The sequence below is a fragment of the Chelonia mydas genome, chromosome 9, assembly GCF_015237465.2.
Source record: "Chelonia mydas isolate rCheMyd1 chromosome 9, rCheMyd1.pri.v2, whole genome shotgun sequence".
NCBI classification, from domain to species: Eukaryota; Metazoa; Chordata; order Testudines; family Cheloniidae; genus Chelonia; species Chelonia mydas.
In genome coordinates this window covers 50,054,361-50,071,506 of record NC_057855.1, presented here as the reverse complement: position 1 = coordinate 50,071,506, position 17,146 = coordinate 50,054,361, and the positions used below count along the sequence as shown (strand labels likewise).

At 56.0% G+C, this 17,146-nt stretch overlaps 1 protein-coding gene across 2 annotated transcripts in view; it reads left to right on the top strand.

Annotated features, from left to right (window-relative positions):
* Nucleotides 1–12,296, top strand: part of PFKL (phosphofructokinase, liver type) — a 37,300-nt gene extending 25,004 nt beyond the window's left edge. For both annotated transcript variants that reach the window (XM_037908947.2, XM_043522422.1), the window contains exons 13-22: nucleotides 231–377; nucleotides 710–780; nucleotides 1,846–1,933; nucleotides 4,929–5,081; nucleotides 6,852–7,016; nucleotides 8,071–8,132; nucleotides 9,603–9,714; nucleotides 10,159–10,258; nucleotides 10,768–10,873; nucleotides 11,389–12,296. In XM_037908947.2, the coding sequence (XP_037764875.1) occupies nucleotides 231–377; nucleotides 710–780; nucleotides 1,846–1,933; nucleotides 4,929–5,081; nucleotides 6,852–7,016; nucleotides 8,071–8,132; nucleotides 9,603–9,714; nucleotides 10,159–10,258; nucleotides 10,768–10,873; nucleotides 11,389–11,536 (1,152 nt within the window). In that variant the 3' untranslated portion in view covers nucleotides 11,537–12,296. The remainder of the gene's footprint in view (nucleotides 1–230; nucleotides 378–709; nucleotides 781–1,845; nucleotides 1,934–4,928; nucleotides 5,082–6,851; nucleotides 7,017–8,070; nucleotides 8,133–9,602; nucleotides 9,715–10,158; nucleotides 10,259–10,767; nucleotides 10,874–11,388) is intronic.
* Nucleotides 12,297–17,146: the final 4,850 nt, after the last annotated feature.

Here is a 17,146-nt window from a genome sequence, read left to right as displayed (position 1 = left end):
GTGACAGGGCTGATCCAGAGAATTTGTGGTCACAGTGATCCCTGGAGTCTCAAATCCAAGGATCATGGAGCAGAGTGCCCCTGGTGCCATTCAGCTGATGTGGCTGGGGGTCACCTAGGCTGGGGCTGGTGGGTGTGTGGTGTGGCAGTGCCACAGTGCCCCGGCAGACGTGTGCTCTCCCTGCTGTGGCTGTCTTTGCCAACTGGTGCTGTTTGTTTCCCTTCCGGCAGACTCACTTCAGCCTGGTGATTCTGAATGTCGGTGCCCCGGCGGCCGGCATGAACGCAGCTGTCAGGTCGGCAGTGCGCATCGGGATCTCCCAGGGGCACACGGTCTACGTGGCGAATGATGGCTTTGAAGGCTTGTCGAAGGGGCAGGTACACATCTCCAGTTTGACTGGCGGTGGGGGCAGCTGGGGGCAGACATTGGCATGTGCCTCTGGGGAACCTACTCGCGTGGCTTCATATTAACACCCCTGGTGAATATTTGCCACGTCAGCAACATGTCAGTAAGCTGGCCCCGTCCAGTGAGATCGGCAGGCTGAGCAGCCAAATTCCATCCGCATGCGCCCCCTCCAAAACGTACCATCATCTCACTGCCCAGAGCCAGGGGATTTGCTGAGGGGGTCTCAGGCTTCCCAGCCAGGCTAGGAGTGAATAGGAAAAGGCCAGACTGTCGTCAGCATGAACCAAAACATTGCTCCTTGCAGATCCGCCAGGTGGGCTGGCATGATGTAGCAGGCTGGCTGGGACGCGGCGGGTCCATGCTGGGCACGAAGCGGTAAGTGCCACGGGCGGGCTGGGTGAATCTGAGCAGTGCTTGCTGCTGAGCACAGTGAGAAGTGTCAGGGCAGGAGCAGAGAGGCAGGGGCCAAGCGCAAGTTTCTGAAACTCCGTGACCCACTGAGGCAGGGCTGGCCTCACACGTACTCTGAGCAAATGTCCGTTAATCTCCTTGAAGCAAAACCCGTGTCTAGAACTGGTCTGCCTGCTGCAAAATGCTGCATATCCCCAGAGCAGAGCCATTGCCAGCTCAAGGCTGGGGTCGCCCCACGGCAGCCTAGGAGTCATTCCAGGGGTCATTGGAGTCAACATCTCCCATTGCTGTTGAGGGGAGAGAAGGCCCCGTGTGAAAAGGAAACTTCCCCAAAATGGGAGGGGGGAGCAACTGGCCTCTTGGGATCCTGCTGCAGGGTGCGTCCCTTTAATCCAGCTGTGAATTCGTAGGGTAGCTGCAGGCTCCTGTGTGGAACGAGAATAAACCCTGCTTGCTCAGGCCGCCTGTGTTGTCCATCCCTTTTGCACAAGGCGCATCTAGTGTGACCTCTCATATAACACAGGCCAGAGATCGTCACTCAGTGGTACCTGCTTCAAGCCCATATCTTATTTCCAGACAAGTTCCTCACCTTATCCTTGCTCTGTTCATCCTGAACAGAACATAAGAACAGCCATACTGGGTCAGACCAATGGTCCATCTAGCCTAGTATCCTGTCTTCCGTCAGTGGCCAATGCCAGGTGCGCCAGAGGGAATGAACAGAACAGGTAATCATCAAGTGATCCACCCCCTGTCGCCCATTCCCAGCTTCTGGCAAACAGAGACTAGGACACCATCCCTGTCCGTCCTGGCTAATAGCCACTAAGCACTAATGACTGGGTGGCAGGGAGGGAGTTCTCTTGCCATCCAGTCAGGGCTGAGATTTCAGGTGACAGTCCCTTGATGAAGCAGGTTCCTTCTCACTAGTGTGCGTTCTTCCTTGGGTGTGGCCAGCCCAGCCCCCAGCTGTAGAACCACAGTGGTGTGCAGGGTACGTTCTGCACGCAGCCACCCCCTTGTTTCGCTTTCCAGAACTCTTCCGAAGACCTGCATGGAAAAGATCGTGGAGAACGTGCGGAAATTCAACATCCACGGACTCCTTGTTGTTGGAGGCTTTGAGGTGGGTTGAGGCTGTCAGCCCCTTCGACAGTCTGTTGGGCAAGGGGGCTAGTGAATTATTTTGTATGACAGCAGAACCTCAGAGTTACGGACCCCTTGGGAAAGGAGCTCTGAACAATGTCTTCACCTCCTACCTGTAAGTGGCTGCCCCGCACATGGGGGTGGGGACAGGCAGCTGGGTCTAGCCCCCTGGCTACAAGGATGATGAGTGAGATACCATGGTATCAGTGAGCGTGCAGTGCAGGCTATGGCCCTTTAAAACTGAGATGATCCTCCAGAGCCCAGTGTGCCAGCAGTCGCTTAGGCTCTGACTCCAGCAGCTCACACTCCAGGCCAGGCTCTGGCCACAAGAGCAGCAGCTCCCGCCCCAGCACCGGCAGCTTCCTTGTAGCATCAGCAGTTTGGTCTGTGGCAGCTTCTTTCCTGGGCTCAGACTGAGCTTGCAAGCTTGTCCCCCTCCCGACTAAGGGGAGGGGATGAAACCAGCGCCAGTGGCTTACAGGAAAGGGGCACAGACCCCAGTGCTGCTCCTGCTCTGCCAGCTCGGGCTGCCAGCAGGGGCTCACTGCTGTGCCTGCCAACCTCAGCGTCTTCACCGCCTAGCTGTAAATGGCTACCCATGCATGGGGTGAGGGTGGGAACAAGCAGCCCAGATGTGCTTCCCTTTAAGGTGCAATACAGGCACAGTACAGTATTTGCCTTTTGTTTGTTTGTTTGTTTGTTTTGTTTGTTTCACTGCTGCCTGATCACATTCTTCTGGTTCCACCTGCTGTCCGGTTGACCACTCAGTCTGTAACTCTGGTGTTTGGGTCTTTGAGGTTCTACTGTACTTGTATTCCATCTGAGATCAGGGTCCCGCTGCTAGGCACTAGACATGCTGGTGGTAGGAGGCAGTCCCCACCTCAAAGAGCTTACAGTTCTCAATAGACCAGGCAAAGGGTGTTCCAGCCCCATGTTGCAGACGGAGAACTCAGGCCCAGATGGATGAAGAACCTTGGTCAAGTCACACGGGCAGTCTGTGGCAGAGCTGGGACTAGAACCTGGATCTCCTGAGTGCCAGCCTCGTGCTCTAGCCACAAGCCCGTTTTTCTGTGACATTGTGTGTATCCCAAACTGCAAAATGTGGGTGCTCACTATGGGCCTGGACACGCTATGCAGGCGCTGCCTGGGTACACCCCAGCCCCGTGCTGTGAGGTAGGGACTACAGCTATCCTGCTTGGGGTCAGAAGATCACAAAAGGCTGAAGCCGTTCAAGCTGGACGTAGCGGGCGCTTAGCAAAGTGCACCCGATGTGAGGCGAGACACAGGCCCTGGGGTCTGCTGGGCGCTGTTGTAACCTGGCTTCAGGCACCCCCTCTTGGCAGGCTCCACCAGCTCCTGCTCCAGGCCACTGCATGCAGGATGTTTCTCTCCTCCTCGGGGAGCCCACGAGCCTCCTTTCTAAACCAACTGGGGTAAAGCTCTGCCCCTATGCTCTGTGCCTGGAGTCTGGGTGTGAGTCACGGCAGCAATCACTGCTCCTGTCAGTCATACATAAGAATAGCACTGACATACTCTTCAGCTCTGCAGCTGATGGAGCCCCACAACCTCCATGTGAGGCAGGTATGTGTTATTAACCTGGCCCTGTCCTGGCCCCTGCTTCTGGGCAGGCTCCAGCCACCTTCTTTGGCTCTGGTCTCTCAGGCTGAGACTCTGATGCTACATCTAAGGAATGGGCCCCTGCAGACCAGCTGTCCTGAGCCCCCAGGACCAGTGCTGGCTCCCCAAGAGAGCCCAGTCACTCAAGGACACCCTCCCCAGAGCTCCACCCCAGTGGACACTCGGGTTTATAGCTTAACCCTTCATGCTACTTGCTTCAGTTGTCACGTGTCCCTGGAGACTTCGCAGAGGAATTTCTAAACCAATCACACTTTACTGATAGACAAAGCACAAGAGATACACAGATGTAGGCAAACAAAGAAAGCCCTGTACGCCACTTCCTCCCTCAGGGTCCTCCCAACTCTGAGCGTTCCTTGGATTTTGGTCCGTGCCTTCTGGGGTCCCAGGTCCCCCCTCTGGGACCCCTCTCCTCTAGCTCAGTCTTCTCTTCCTGAACATGGCATTTCCTCTGACTCCTGAAACCAGCTCCCTTTATCTTGTTGCTCTTGGGCCATCAGGAGGTCCCCCTTCGCCCAGCAAGTATATTCCTTTTTAACAGCAACTTGTAACACTCCTTGTCTTTGTTCCTTTGTTTCTGCTGGGGATTTTCCATTGCTTCAACCCCAGCTCCTGCAGCCACCCTGGAGAACTGGTGTCTCCTCTGCTGCAGCCATCCTTTGTTCGTGGGTGCTTCCCCCTGAATGGAAGGTTAATGACTCTTCATTGTTCTTGTCACAGCCAGGCAGGGTGGAATGTGACAGACCCGATTAGCCGATGGCTGATTCAACATACGCTGAGGGATAGTTATACAGAGAGTTCATAAAATCAGCTATACGCTGACAGATTCCCCAAGCCACTGCAGCTGCATTTTCCGGAAGGGATGTTGAGTGATCTTCCCAAAGGCCTACAGAGCTGGTGGTAGCGCTGGGATGAGTAGTTGGCAGGCTCAGCGGGGAAAGCCAGTGGCTGAGCTCGGCACTATTTATTATTATTATTTATTACTGATATTGTGGTAGCGCCTAGGATCCCCAGCCATGGCCCACGACCCCGCTGCGCTAGGTGCTGTACACAGAGAACAAAGAGACAGTCCGTGTCCCAAAGGCCTTACCCTGCGGAACGCTGAAGCAGGCAGTTGGGGAGCTCCTGTGGCTGCTGTATGCGCATTGCTGCTTTGGGGGGTAGATAGGAGATCTGAGTCTCTGCTAACCCCCAGCACCTTTGTGAGCATCTTAATTCACCGAGCATCAAACCGGCCTTGCCCGGGGGTGCAGCTCTTGGGCAGACCCCAGCTGTGAAGGTGGGGGTGGGTTATCGTCTCTGCCGAGTTGTTACATTTCCACTGCTGCTGCCCCCTGCAGGCGTACGAGGGGGTGCTGCAGCTGGTCGAGGCCCGAGGGCAGTACGAGGAGCTCTGCATCGTCATGTGCGTGATCCCGGCCACCATCAGTAACAACGTGCCCGGGACCGACTTCAGCCTTGGCTGCGACACGGCTGTCAATGCTGCCATGGAGGTGAGGCAAGCCCGGAATCGGGGGATGGAGGGAGGCATGGCGGCAAGTTCCTTGCAAGGTGAGCAGGAGACTTGCCACTGCTGGGAGATGCGTTCCCATCGCAGGCCCAGATCCGCAAAGGGGTTGGGCGCCGTGACGCTGCGCTTCGCAGTGTCTCGCTTGTGGTTACCTAGATCAGTGGTTTTCAACGTTCGGGCTGGGTCGCGGAATTCAAGGCCCTGGGTCGCCTTGCTCAGCACCCAGGGACCCTGGTGGCTGGCCAATAAAAACTAGTAGTCCCTACCTGTTCTGACACTGCGCTGCACCCCGGAAGTGGCCAGCAGCAGGTCCGACTCGTAGACAGGGGGCCACGGGGCTCCACACGCTGCCCCCGTGGTGCCTGCAGGCGAGAGCCGCGCGGAGCTGTTTGCACGCCTCCGCCTAGGAGCCGGACCTGTTGGCCGCTTCCAGGGTACAGTGCAGTCTGCAGTGCCAGGACAGGTGGGAAGCCTGCCTCTGCACCCCAGCCGCGCCACTGACCGGGAGCTGCCAGAGGTAAGCCCACGCCCCAATCTGCTACCCCAGCCCTGAGCCCCTCCCAAATCCAGAGCCCCTTCCTGCACCCCAAACCCTTCATCCCCGGCCCCACCCCAGAGCCTGCACCCCCAGCTCAGAGACCTGATAACCACTGACCTAGATAACCCCGGGACCAGCACTGTGATTTGCAGAGCCCGAGGTTGGCTGCTAGGCTGCTGCTGCTTCCAACATCATTGGGCCAGAGAGGGAGCAAGCATGACTCTGTGGTCCAGTGCGTGCGGCATCCCCCTACAGGGTGAGTCCCAGTGTCCAGTCCCCTTGCTCTAGGCGCTCTCGCCCACCCCCTGACAAATTCCACAGTGCAGCTATGAGCCGTCAGCACAAAACCCTGCAGCCCGTTGAACAGGGAAAAGTGCAGAAGAAGGCGGTGCCTTTTGGCTGCCCACCGTCCCCTGCATCTCCAGCCTGGGTCACCCACACTGCCCCGTCCTCCCCGCATCCCCTCTGCACACTGTCTGGGGAGATACTCGCTCACCCCCCACATAGAGCGCAGAAACCCACCCCTTGCAGCCCAGGCTCCTGCTGGGGCCAGCCTCGACAGCCTCCTGCACCCCAAAGCAGCCCCTTCCTCCCCCCATTGCTGTGTGAGGCCTTGTCCTCCCTCCCTGCGCTGGCTAGATGCTCTGCTCATCACCTTGCTAAGCCAGCCTGAGGCCTGGCCCTGGAAACCATGCTGGACCTGTCGGCCAGAAAGATCCCACCACAGACAGGCCCAGGCCTGTGTCACCAGGTTTCGCGCTGTAAGGGGAGGGACCAAAGGGCAATTCCCCTTCCTCTTCCCGCTCAGCCTGGGCCCTGCAGAGTGCCCCCACCATGCCCCACAGCCTGCCAGACAGCGGGGCCCTCCCCAGAACAGGGCTTGGACCCCAGAGCTGCCCTGACTCTGAGCAGACATCTGCCGGTCAGTGGCAGAGCGCTGCCTGGAAGTGGGGGTCAAGGGCCCTGTTCTGATGGGGCGTGCATGCAGGTTGGATCGAGCATTTCAGGGGCGCTGTAAGGATTGTGAAGGGCCAAGCAATCCTTGGCTGCCAGGCTGGAGGAGGAGAGCCTGTCTGCTCAGGATAATGGCAGACATGGCTCTGACCCACAGCTGGTTCTCCTTGCCAGCTGTCCGTGACCAAGGGGTGGGGATCCCATACTTGCTCCAATTCTGACATCCATGCTAATGAGCCCTCTCTTCTCTCCCCGGCACAGAGCTGTGACCGCATTAAGCAGTCTGCCTCTGGCACCAAGCGCCGCGTCTTCATCGTGGAGACCATGGGGGGTTACTGCGGCTACCTGTCGACAGTGACCGGCATCGCCGTGGGAGCGGACGCTGCCTATGTCTACGAGGATCCTTTCACCATTCACGACCTGAAGGTGAGCTCGCTCTCTGGCTCCTGCGGAGATGCGCCCAGCTCTATGCAGAGCGTGTCCTTCCCTTTGGGCGTGATGTGGGCCAGACTGAGATGGGGCCACGCGATACGTACAGGAACAGGAAGAACATGCAGCAGGTGACTTTGCTCCAGTGTTCCCTTAGTGTGTTTGGGGCAGACATAGAACGTGGGACCAACGTAGTACATGTAATTATTTTGCAGTGCCATTAATTAAAGGGAGGAGAGAGAGCGCAGGGTGGTTCCTGGGAGAGAGAGAGCCGTGATCTCTGCCTCACTCACTGGACCGAGGAGATCTAAGCGTGGGGGTTGCCAGTGGGAATTCGGTGAGGACATCAGCTGTAGATGTGAGGTGGGAGGAAGGGCACGGTGCTGGTCATGGGGTTGGGAGGGTCTGATAGGGATCCCTGGGCCCAAGGATAATGAAGTAGCAGAGGAAAACGAATGGCTGCCTTTCATTGCCTCATCAGATCTGAATCTGAGTGCTGGATTCACAAAGACCCTGTGGCAGAGGCTGGTCTGGTAACCTCCCATCGTGAGGATGGCATCACCTCTTGCTACAAAGATATGCTCCCTGGGTCCCTCTGATGCAGAGGGTGAAGGGTCTCAAGAGCCTGGGCCATCAGGGAGGCGAGGAAATGATTCACCAGAGGCCCTAGCAGTACAGCTCACCTGGGGAGGGAGTGGAATGAGCCCTAGCAACTCCCTTCCCCCAGGTGGTACCCAGGGGCCAGCCAAGATTCGTTCATGGCTGCATTAGCACAGGGCACAGGAGATGCTCCCATTGGATCAGCTTCCTCTCCCTGCCAGAGAGCACGTTGCAGCTGTTGTTTGGACTCTGCCAGGAGGAGAAGGAGATGATGTCGATCAGGTGAGGGTGTTTCTGGACGGGGGTTGCGCTGCGCCGGAGGTTTGAACGGAGGGAAGGCGAGAGTGGGGCTAAGGGCCTTCTCTGGGGCGGGAAGCCCCTGGCCGGGCAGGTGCTGGGTGGTGGGACAGTGCTGAGTGCTGTACTAACATGCCCCGTGTCTGTCTTGTAGGCCAACGTTGAGCACTTGACTGAGAAGATGAAGACTGACATTCAGAGAGGCCTGGTGCTCCGGTGAGTCAGCCCGGGGCTCTTCTCTGTGGCAACACAGCGCTGCAGGCTGCACTACCGCTGCGAAACTAACCCAGCCTCCACGCTCCAGCCCGCAACCAGACTGCGCGGGGCACCGGCCGGCCCCCTCGGCACCCCCTGAGTGCCAGGCTAGAGAGCCCACGCAGAGCTGGGAAGGAGGGTGTTCCTGCTTAAATCCTGCTGGGGGGAGGGATTAGTAGTTTTAACCCTTTTCCTGCTGCTGAGGAGAGTACCCCGTGGGATGCACGTTTGGAGCACAGAGGGCTCATGAGTGTGCCGGCTGAAGGACACAGCCCTGACCCACCAGGCAGCCCAGCTGCTGCCCGTCGAATGGCTACACGCGCACACAGGAATCGGGGAGGGGCTCTCAAGGGAAGCCAGCACACTACGCAAAGGTGGAGAACATTGGTCTTGGGGCGGCTGCGGTTGAACCTCAAAGAGTTGAAATGAACCAGTTTGAAGAGCTGAGCTTGGGCCTGGGAGTCAGCCCCATCACAGAGCAGCACCCCAAGCGCCGGGCTGGTTTTAGGGGGCTGCGACAGCTTTAGCGATTTGAGGGCCAACAAGAAGCTCTGACCTCCGGCCTTCAGAAGCTTTTATTTCCAAACCCAGCAGGTCAGCTTTAACCCGAATCAGCCTAGTGAAGCCCCCAGTGGTTAGAAACGTGGGCAGGATATACTGAGACGAACCAGCGTGGGAGAAAGCATGTGATGGGGGAGAGGAAACAGGGCTGCAGGAGCGAGGGCTGAGACCTGCGGGTGGTAGGGGTCAGCAAGTGAGACGTGGTTGTGCCGTGTGGTGTGGTCAGTGCGGGGACTCTCTCCCCCAGCCTGGCTGAGACCACCCCGGGGAGCTGCCACTATCTAGCACAGCTGAGCAGTGACTGTTTCACCAGCTCCAGTGCCTGGCAGGTGGAAGCCCGGGGAGAAGTTCCTCAGAGTGGTGCACAGGGGGCTGTCTAAGAATGGGATGAATTAGGTGTAGCCTCCAGGAGGGAAAGTTCCCTGGCAGGATGATTTCTTTGGCTAGGCAGAGGTGGCAGGCCCATCCCGTGAGATGTTTGAAGCAAGGCTCCACAAAGAGCTGGCTAACACGCTACCGGGGCAATCCTGCACTGGTAGGGCGAGGGAGGGAGATCTCACTGGGCTCTTCCATCTCTAATGCCTAGGGCTTCGGCCCTGAGCCAGGGCTTGGCACGCAGGGCAGCAGGAGTTTCCTGCGCTGTCTGCTGACCTGCCAAGCTTTGGTAACTGCGGAAGGTTTCAGAGGCAGCTCGGCTGGGGGTGGCGGTGACCAGGTCATGCTGGGATTTGGGATCACAGATTATTGTTCCAGCTCCCTGCTTTGCCCGTGGTGCAGCGATCCGTGGGTAGTATCCTCTGCCCCCCAGCATGGCCTTCTGAATCGCGGGAGGCAGCCCCGCTAACGTGCTCTCCTTTTCCTTCTCCCAAGCAACGAGAAGTGCCATGAACATTACACCACTGAGTTCCTCTACAACCTGTACTCGTCCGAGGGCAGAGGGATCTTCGACTGCAGGATCAACGTCCTGGGACACCTCCAGCAGGTAGGCAGCAGCCGCGCCGGCTAGGCTGGGAACCCTCCGGGCAGGCGGCTATGGCCAGAGATGGGCTCCCATTCAGCTCAGGAGGAGAGGCTGGGGCCTAGTCGCCTCTAGGCCCTGCCTCCCCTTTGCTTTCACTGTCTTCCTGCGCTCACGGCAGTGCGGAGGCCTCCGCATGCTTAGCCAGTCGGAGTGTCACTCTGCAGGCCGCACCTCCCCGAAAGCACAGCACACGCCGTGCAGGAGCTGCCTGGGCTGTATGCTCTGTGTACGGCCCAGAGGCGGGTGGCCATTTCCAAGGCACCCACTTCCCGTGTTCCACAGTGATGTGTAGATGCCCCTACCCCCCCCTTCCTGCCTGGTGCCACCCCCAGCAGCTGTGCAGCAGGCTTCCTTTGTTCCTGGCTTCATTCCATGCCCCGTGGGGCCACCCGTCTCCGTTTGCAGGGCGGAGCTCCGACCCCTTTTGACCGTAACTATGGCACCAAGCTGGGGGTGAAGGCCATGCTGTGGATGTCAGAGAAGCTGCAGCAGGCTTATCGCAAGGGTAGGTCGAGCGTTGCGGCGAGGGGAGGCCTTGTCTGGCACAAGGAACATGGGCGAGGACGCAGCGCTTGCCCTGGGCTCACAGAACGCTCTGCCTGCCGAGGCATTGACACTGAGCCCCTGGGGTCCATTGGGCAGGCTTCTCCCCCACCCCGGGTGAGTGTCCAGCGGCTGAGCCAGGCTGGTAACTCTGGCCCCACCAGCCCTGGTGATCCACGGGACACGCTCAGCATGGGGAAGTGTCCGTGCAATTGCCAGCCCGCCCCAGCCGTGGCCTGCAGAAATAGCCTCTAGAGGTGAAAGGGGAGCAGAGGCCCCACAGGTCAGTCAGTCCAGGCATGAAGTGGCTTGTTACGAGGTAGCCCCCGCTGATGGCACAGCGAGCTGGCCCCTGCATTCTGGAAGTCCCTTGCTGAGGCTGAGGTCTGTTGCTGGTTAATCAGCACTCTGCGGGGGACCCTGCATGGCTATGTCCACGTTGCTGCTAATGCCCCGCCTGTGGTCCCGCAGGGCGCGTCTTTGCCAACTCAGCAGACTCAGCCTGTGTGATCGGGCTCAGGAAGAAGACGGTGGCCTTCAGCCCCGTGGCGGAGCTCAAGAAAGTCACCGACTTTGAGTGAGTACCGGGCTGGGAGCAAGGGAGGCTCCCTTTTCCCACTGTGCCTGCCTACTCGGGAGCCATGGCCTCTGTCAGCCAAGCCATCAGCGATGCGCCTCTCACGCGCTGGCGGCAGGGACCGGGGTTGGCCTGATGCAGTCATGGGCCAGGACAACAGTGCTCCCAGCGTCTCGGACAGAACTGGCTGGGAGATGCCACAGCTCAAGAGCAGAACTCACTTTCCCCTTTCAGCCTGGTTTGATCTCCCCTGTCTGACTCCCCCAGAAAACCTGCCTTCCACTCGCCAGGCTCCTGGTGCATTTCAAAGCCTGGGGTTACTGGGGTTTCCAAGACATAGCCAGTTCCCCTTTGAAAAGCTGTCTGTTCCGCTGCGGGGAAAGCGCATCTCGCAGGCTGGAAGCGCTGGATGTGGGGGATTCGTCCAGCTGCTGGGAGCGCGAGTCTCTGGGTAGACCCTTCGCTGTTGCAAGCAGGCTCGGTGCGGTGCTGATCTCTGTCCCTCTCCCCCACAGGCACAGGCTGCCGCAGGAACAGTGGTGGCTCAATCTGCGCCTGATGCTGAAGATGTTGGCCAACTACCAGATCAGCCTGACTGAGTACATCTCCGGCAAGATGGAGCACGTCACCCGGCGCACCCTCAGCATCGAGAAGGGGTTCTAGCACTGCCCCCTAGCTGCAGGGACGCTGTAGTGCCCCATCCCCCGTGTCTCTATTGACTCCCCACACAGTATTAGCTGAACCCCAGTCCCCAGTGGCAGGAGAGGGGCTACCAGGTGCTCGTGCTGGGCGCACTGGCTAGCAGTGACTCCCAGGATCTCCTGCCTTCTGGGGATTTCAACCAGCCCCTGAGATTAGTTGACACTACTCTCTCCCACCTGGCCTGCAGAGCGGGTCTGTGGTCTGCCTCTCCCCTGCAGGGTCCGGACTACAGGGTCCCAGGCCTACCAATGGTTCGGTGATCAGTGGTTTAGGTGCCTGGCTAGAGCCACCTTACAGGGGCCTGATTCTCAGCAAGCTCTGTGCACAGACCCACAAAGATATTGAGGTGCCTAACTCTCATGGCTTTCAGAGGGACGTAGGTGTCTAAAGACCCTTCAGGGTCTGGGCCCAAGCCAGGCCCCTGTAAGGCTCTCCCAGTGGGCTCGTCCCGTTTGAAGAGGTTGGCCCAGGAGGCTGGTGTCTGGGGGAGGAGCACACTCACATGCAGTCTGCACAGGGCAACTCCTTTAGCTCACACTGAGATTTTGTTCCCATTATTTAAATGTCTTCAATGTCTGATGAATTCTTCAAAGGTGTTAGTGTCATCTGCAATGAACTGGAAGGGACCAGGGATGAGTGTCAGCTCCCCACAGGCACTTCCCAGTGGTTTTCTCTCGCCATTGCGTAGGCACCCAATAAAGTCTCCTTCTGTTCTTCCCGACCTGGAAGACGTGTGTCACCTGCATGTTCCCGCTCACCTCCTCTGTTGGGACACTTGCCAAATTGCATTTCTTCCTGGCAGCTGGAGTCTTCCCCGGGCGCTGAGCGCCAACCCAGCCCAGCTGTGTGCTGCGCAGCGAGCGCCCAGGAGACGCTGTTTTGCACGAGTGCTTGGCTCCTGTTGCTCTCCTGCGCAGGCGCCTAGCACGGCCGAGGCGCCAAGCTCCCTTCCCTGCCCTTGCCGTTGTTCCTCGTGAGTCACCATGTCCAATGCACGCTGTGGGGTAGTCACCGCGTCTGTAACCAAACCTTCGCTGGCTGTGCTGTGTCCCAGTGTTCTGTGTGGCGCTGCTTGTGTCTCCTAGCGATAAAACCCGCTGAACTCAAACCTGTGTCTGGAAAGTGGCCTCTGCCTGTGTGGCCGAGCACCAGCGTGGCTGTTCTCCACGGGGGCTTGGACCAAGGGAGAGCGCGGCTCCCAGCTCGTCGTGTTGGCGGAGTCCCGTGGCGCTGAAGTGGAGAGAGAAGGACTGTAGATCGTAGAGGGAGTGAGCTAGTCTGGAAAACAGGCCCCTCTGCCCCGCTGGTTCACTCCCCCCATGCTTTGGTGTTCTTGTCCGTCTCTGTCCTCCCAGACGCTGAAACCCCAACCAGTGTGGCCTCAGAATGGTGTCCGGCTCGCTGGGAAGCAGGGCAGCGATGCAGCATGAAATCCCAGGCAAGGCCGTGGTTTGACTAAGCTTCAGCCACAGACGCAGCGCTTAGACGGCATCTCTGCAGCCTGCCGTGGGCCTTTGCTGAGCGCTAGGCGTCTGCCCTGAGCACTCTGTGCAGCTGTCCAGGAATAACAGGCAAGGCCCCATACCGCAGAGTACCCTTCCCTGTAAGAGTCCAAACAGCCCAGAAATCCAGGAGCTTTCCCTGAGTTCATACTTACAGCTTCTTCTCCCAGAAAACAAGCTGACAGGTCACCACCCGCGTGGGCTCTTTCTTTGATTGGTGGAGAGATAGGAACGCATTTAGAGTCTTTGATCTCTGATCATCGCACACAATGACCACTTGCCTTCAAATGCGCAAGAATTAGCACTTCCCTGCTGAAGTTCTTCATTTGCATTCCACAAGGCTTCTTGCTCGTTTGATGGGTTATTTAGTTACTGGGGTACACACGTCAATGTTTATTACATCGTAACAGGATACGGATAAGTGAAAATGCCTGTAACAGCCCATTCGTTTTCATGAAGCTTAAACACCAAATTCACTCTGATACAATTAACAACTGCTTTAATCTACACTAATACACACATGAATTGGCCGGGGGCTTTGGCACGAGCTGGCACCTGGTCTGCCAGCATCACAATGATCATTATTTCCATTTCACACATGGGGAAACTGAGGTCCAGAAGAGAAGTGACTCTCCCAAGGCCCTAGAGCATGTCACTGGAAGAGAATAGAGACCACATCTTGACTCCCAGGGCAGTGCCTTGGCACCAGGACTATGCAGCCTCAGAGGACAATAATCTTGTGCCATCCATGATGAGTTTTGAGCTCTAAGGTGTTAAGGTTACAAGTGTGTGCAACTATGCCTATGTGGGCCACAACTGAGGATGCCAAATTCAGGACAAACTGCTGAGAAATAGGGCAGATACACCCCAAAACAGTTAGCTAATCCCACATAGGATATACCAAACCAGCAACAAAAGTAAACTTCTGTTTCACCACACTGGCTAACAAGAAGTCATAAAAGCAGTTTCCTTAGGCATTCCAGTTCTTTTATCACCAAGAAAAACACTGGATTTAAAGGTGAGTGGTTTTTTACAACCACTCTCATCAAATAGAAGGTTCTCCTGATCCCAAAGGACCAGCCACACACCCAGGTCAATATATAACTTAGATCTTACCCACAAATCACGCTGATGCCAATCCTTTAGTATCTAAAATCTAAAGGTTTAAGCAGAAAAAGAAAGGTGAGAGTTAAAATTGGTTAAAGGAATCAATTACATCGAGTAATGGCAAAGCTCTTGGTTCAGGCTTGTAGCAGTGATGGAATAAACTGCTGGCTTAAGTCAAGTCTCTGGCTGCTTCCAAATCATTGGAAGGTCCTCAGTCCATTGGTTAGAATGCTGCCATTAGAATAGTCCAGAGGTTTGGGTAGGAAAGAGGCAAAATGGAGATGTTTCCAGCGCCTTTTGTAGCTTCTGCCATGTGGACAGCATCCCATTGTCCTTACTGTGGAAAAGAACAGTAACAAGATGGTGGTTGGAGTCACATGGACAAGTCACATGTCCATGCATTTTGCCTAGTCACGGCAGGAAATTCCATTAAGTGTAATAGGCATCGCCAATGGTTCATTGTCAGTTAAATGGTCTTTTGATGGGCCACTCAGTTTGAATAGTCCCTCCAAGATGTGCTGGCCAACTACCTTGTGGGTGTTACCCCAGGAGCAAACATTTGAAATCCAGTTATAGAGCCAATATTCATAACTTCAAATAGAAAAATGATTACATGCATACAGAGAGAAAAATCATAACCTTTTCATAGATGTCTTACATGCCAGATTTTGTACAAGATTTGTTGTAAATATATAACAGTGGTTGCAACAATGATCTATACGGTCATATTTTAATCAGATAATGTCACAGTGTGTTTCAGTGGAGTTCAGCAAACACCCGCACACTGGCTTTCACCTTTATAACAGTTATACATCCTGAAGCGCTAAGGAGACTGGGAAGGATTCCAGGCCAAATGCCAATGACGCCTTCATCACTCACCCTTGTCCTCCCAGCTCACTGCTCTCCCACCTTAATTCTGACTCTTACAATTTGCAAAAATACACACGGATGTCAAAATACATTCCCAGGAAATGATCAGCTCCGCTTCTTCCTAGAGATCAGATAACGCGTGCATCATACGGCCGGAAAAACAGATCTGGGCCAGAAACCTGAAGAGTACTAGGGAGCCTTGTGGGGACACCTTAAATAAACGTTAACCAGCAACTTTCCTCCTCACTGATAGATCAGACCACCAAATAAAGGCCTGGCCACAGCTGTGGCAAGATCTCAAATAAATAGAGCACTCAGGCAGGCAGGAAGCTCTGATGGGGACCAGACCAGACACTCAGAAGCAAGAGCCTGTTCTCTGAAAGTGCACAGGAAAAAATATTACAGGGCTCAGCAATCTGGCATCCTTCCTACTGCAGCTCTCACTGCACAAGCACAAAGAAGGGGACCTAGGACAGGCCTGCTGCTCTGAGCACAGCTCCAAGGAGCCTGTGAGGACGAGCCCCACATAGGGGGCGACACAGACGGAGCTCTGAGTTGGCTGGAGAAAAATCTCAGTGGAGGTTCTGGTCCAGCTCCGCATAGGGACTTTGGTGTCCAAATCCTGGGTGGTGGCTGCGAGCCACATAGCCCCTGCTTGGTTGCTCAGAGCATGCCTGCCAAATCCAGCCAGAGGAGGAGGAGAATAAATAAATAACCATTGGAGCAGGGGACTGGACGCCTGGTCCGCTGTCTCCTAGGTGGGTGTCCCAACCACTAGCCCTAGTGGTGTTCTTACACTGTCGGCGGTATCTCCCATCGGCTGGCGTAGGCAGCTCCCCACCAAGTATACTGGCTGTGTGGATCTCATTCATAGGTGCCCGTCTCTCTCCATGCATTGTATAGGGAACCTGGGTGTCTCTAGCAGGGTCCTGGCCCTTTAAGGGAGGGTGAGAGCCCAGTTCCAAGGGTTGGGAAGAACTGAAGCAGGCACTGGGAGAGAGGAAGATGGTACGGGGGAGCAGTCCGTGCCTGGGAAAAGGAAGGCACGGGGCCATCCCAGGCCTCTGTTCCTTCAAGGGCCAGGACTTGGTGCCTTGTAGGGATGGGAGGGAGGGTGGAAGGCTCGGCTCTGCTCTGCTAGTGCACACAGTGGGTTGGGGTTATTAGACCCACCTGGGGAGGATCAAGTACGTGGTTAGGTGGCTGACTCAAAAGGAGGCTCCAAAGCCAGTGAGTATAGTTGCTGGGATAAAGAAATCCCCCAGCACACAGACTCAGCAGGAGGGCTGTGAAACTCTGGCTTTGAGGGGTGAGTTACAGGTGGGGGACCCCAGAAATTAGAGCCATTGTCCCTGGAAGGAGGGCTGTGAAACTGAATTTAAGGGGAAGGGGCAAAAGAGGCTCTTCTGGGAGCCAGGTGGTGTTTAAAAAAAACAGATCCCAAGAGAGGGGGAATATTACTTTAAAGACATTTTGCTGTAAGTTATTTCTGGGAACTCAGAGAGAAACTGAGGCATGGTGTGTGTAGTGCACGAAGGGATGTCCTGGGATGGCACCAGTGTACAGTGCCTAACTCAGGCTTTGTGGATCCCAGTGATTTTCAAGGTGCCTAAAGTTGGCATTGTGATGCTCCATGCTGCCTGGTATGGCTCACAACCAAGAGTGTTGACCTCAGATGGTGTGTTCTAGCATTAGATTTCACCAAGCCAGCAATAAATGTGAACTCCTTAAGGGTTAATATTTACTAACATATGCACCCCGTTGCTATTGTTGACTAATCATAGCAACACCTGCCTGTCACTCAGGCCCATAACATGGGTGTCATCTTTGGCTTAGGCCTCTCTCTAGGTGCTCCCATCCAGGCTACGGCTAAGTTAGGCAGATTCTCTCTGCACAAAGTCTCTAAGATACAGCCTTTGCTGGCCATCCACACAGCAAAAGCTCTCATTCAGGCAACACCCTTTTCTTGGGCCTTAACAAATGCAGTCTACCTCAGGAACATGGTGTGTATGTTAAACACACCTTAGCACCGAGTGGCGACATCAATACATAATGTTTAAATATGTGACTAACTGTCCCTCTTAGGCTGCCC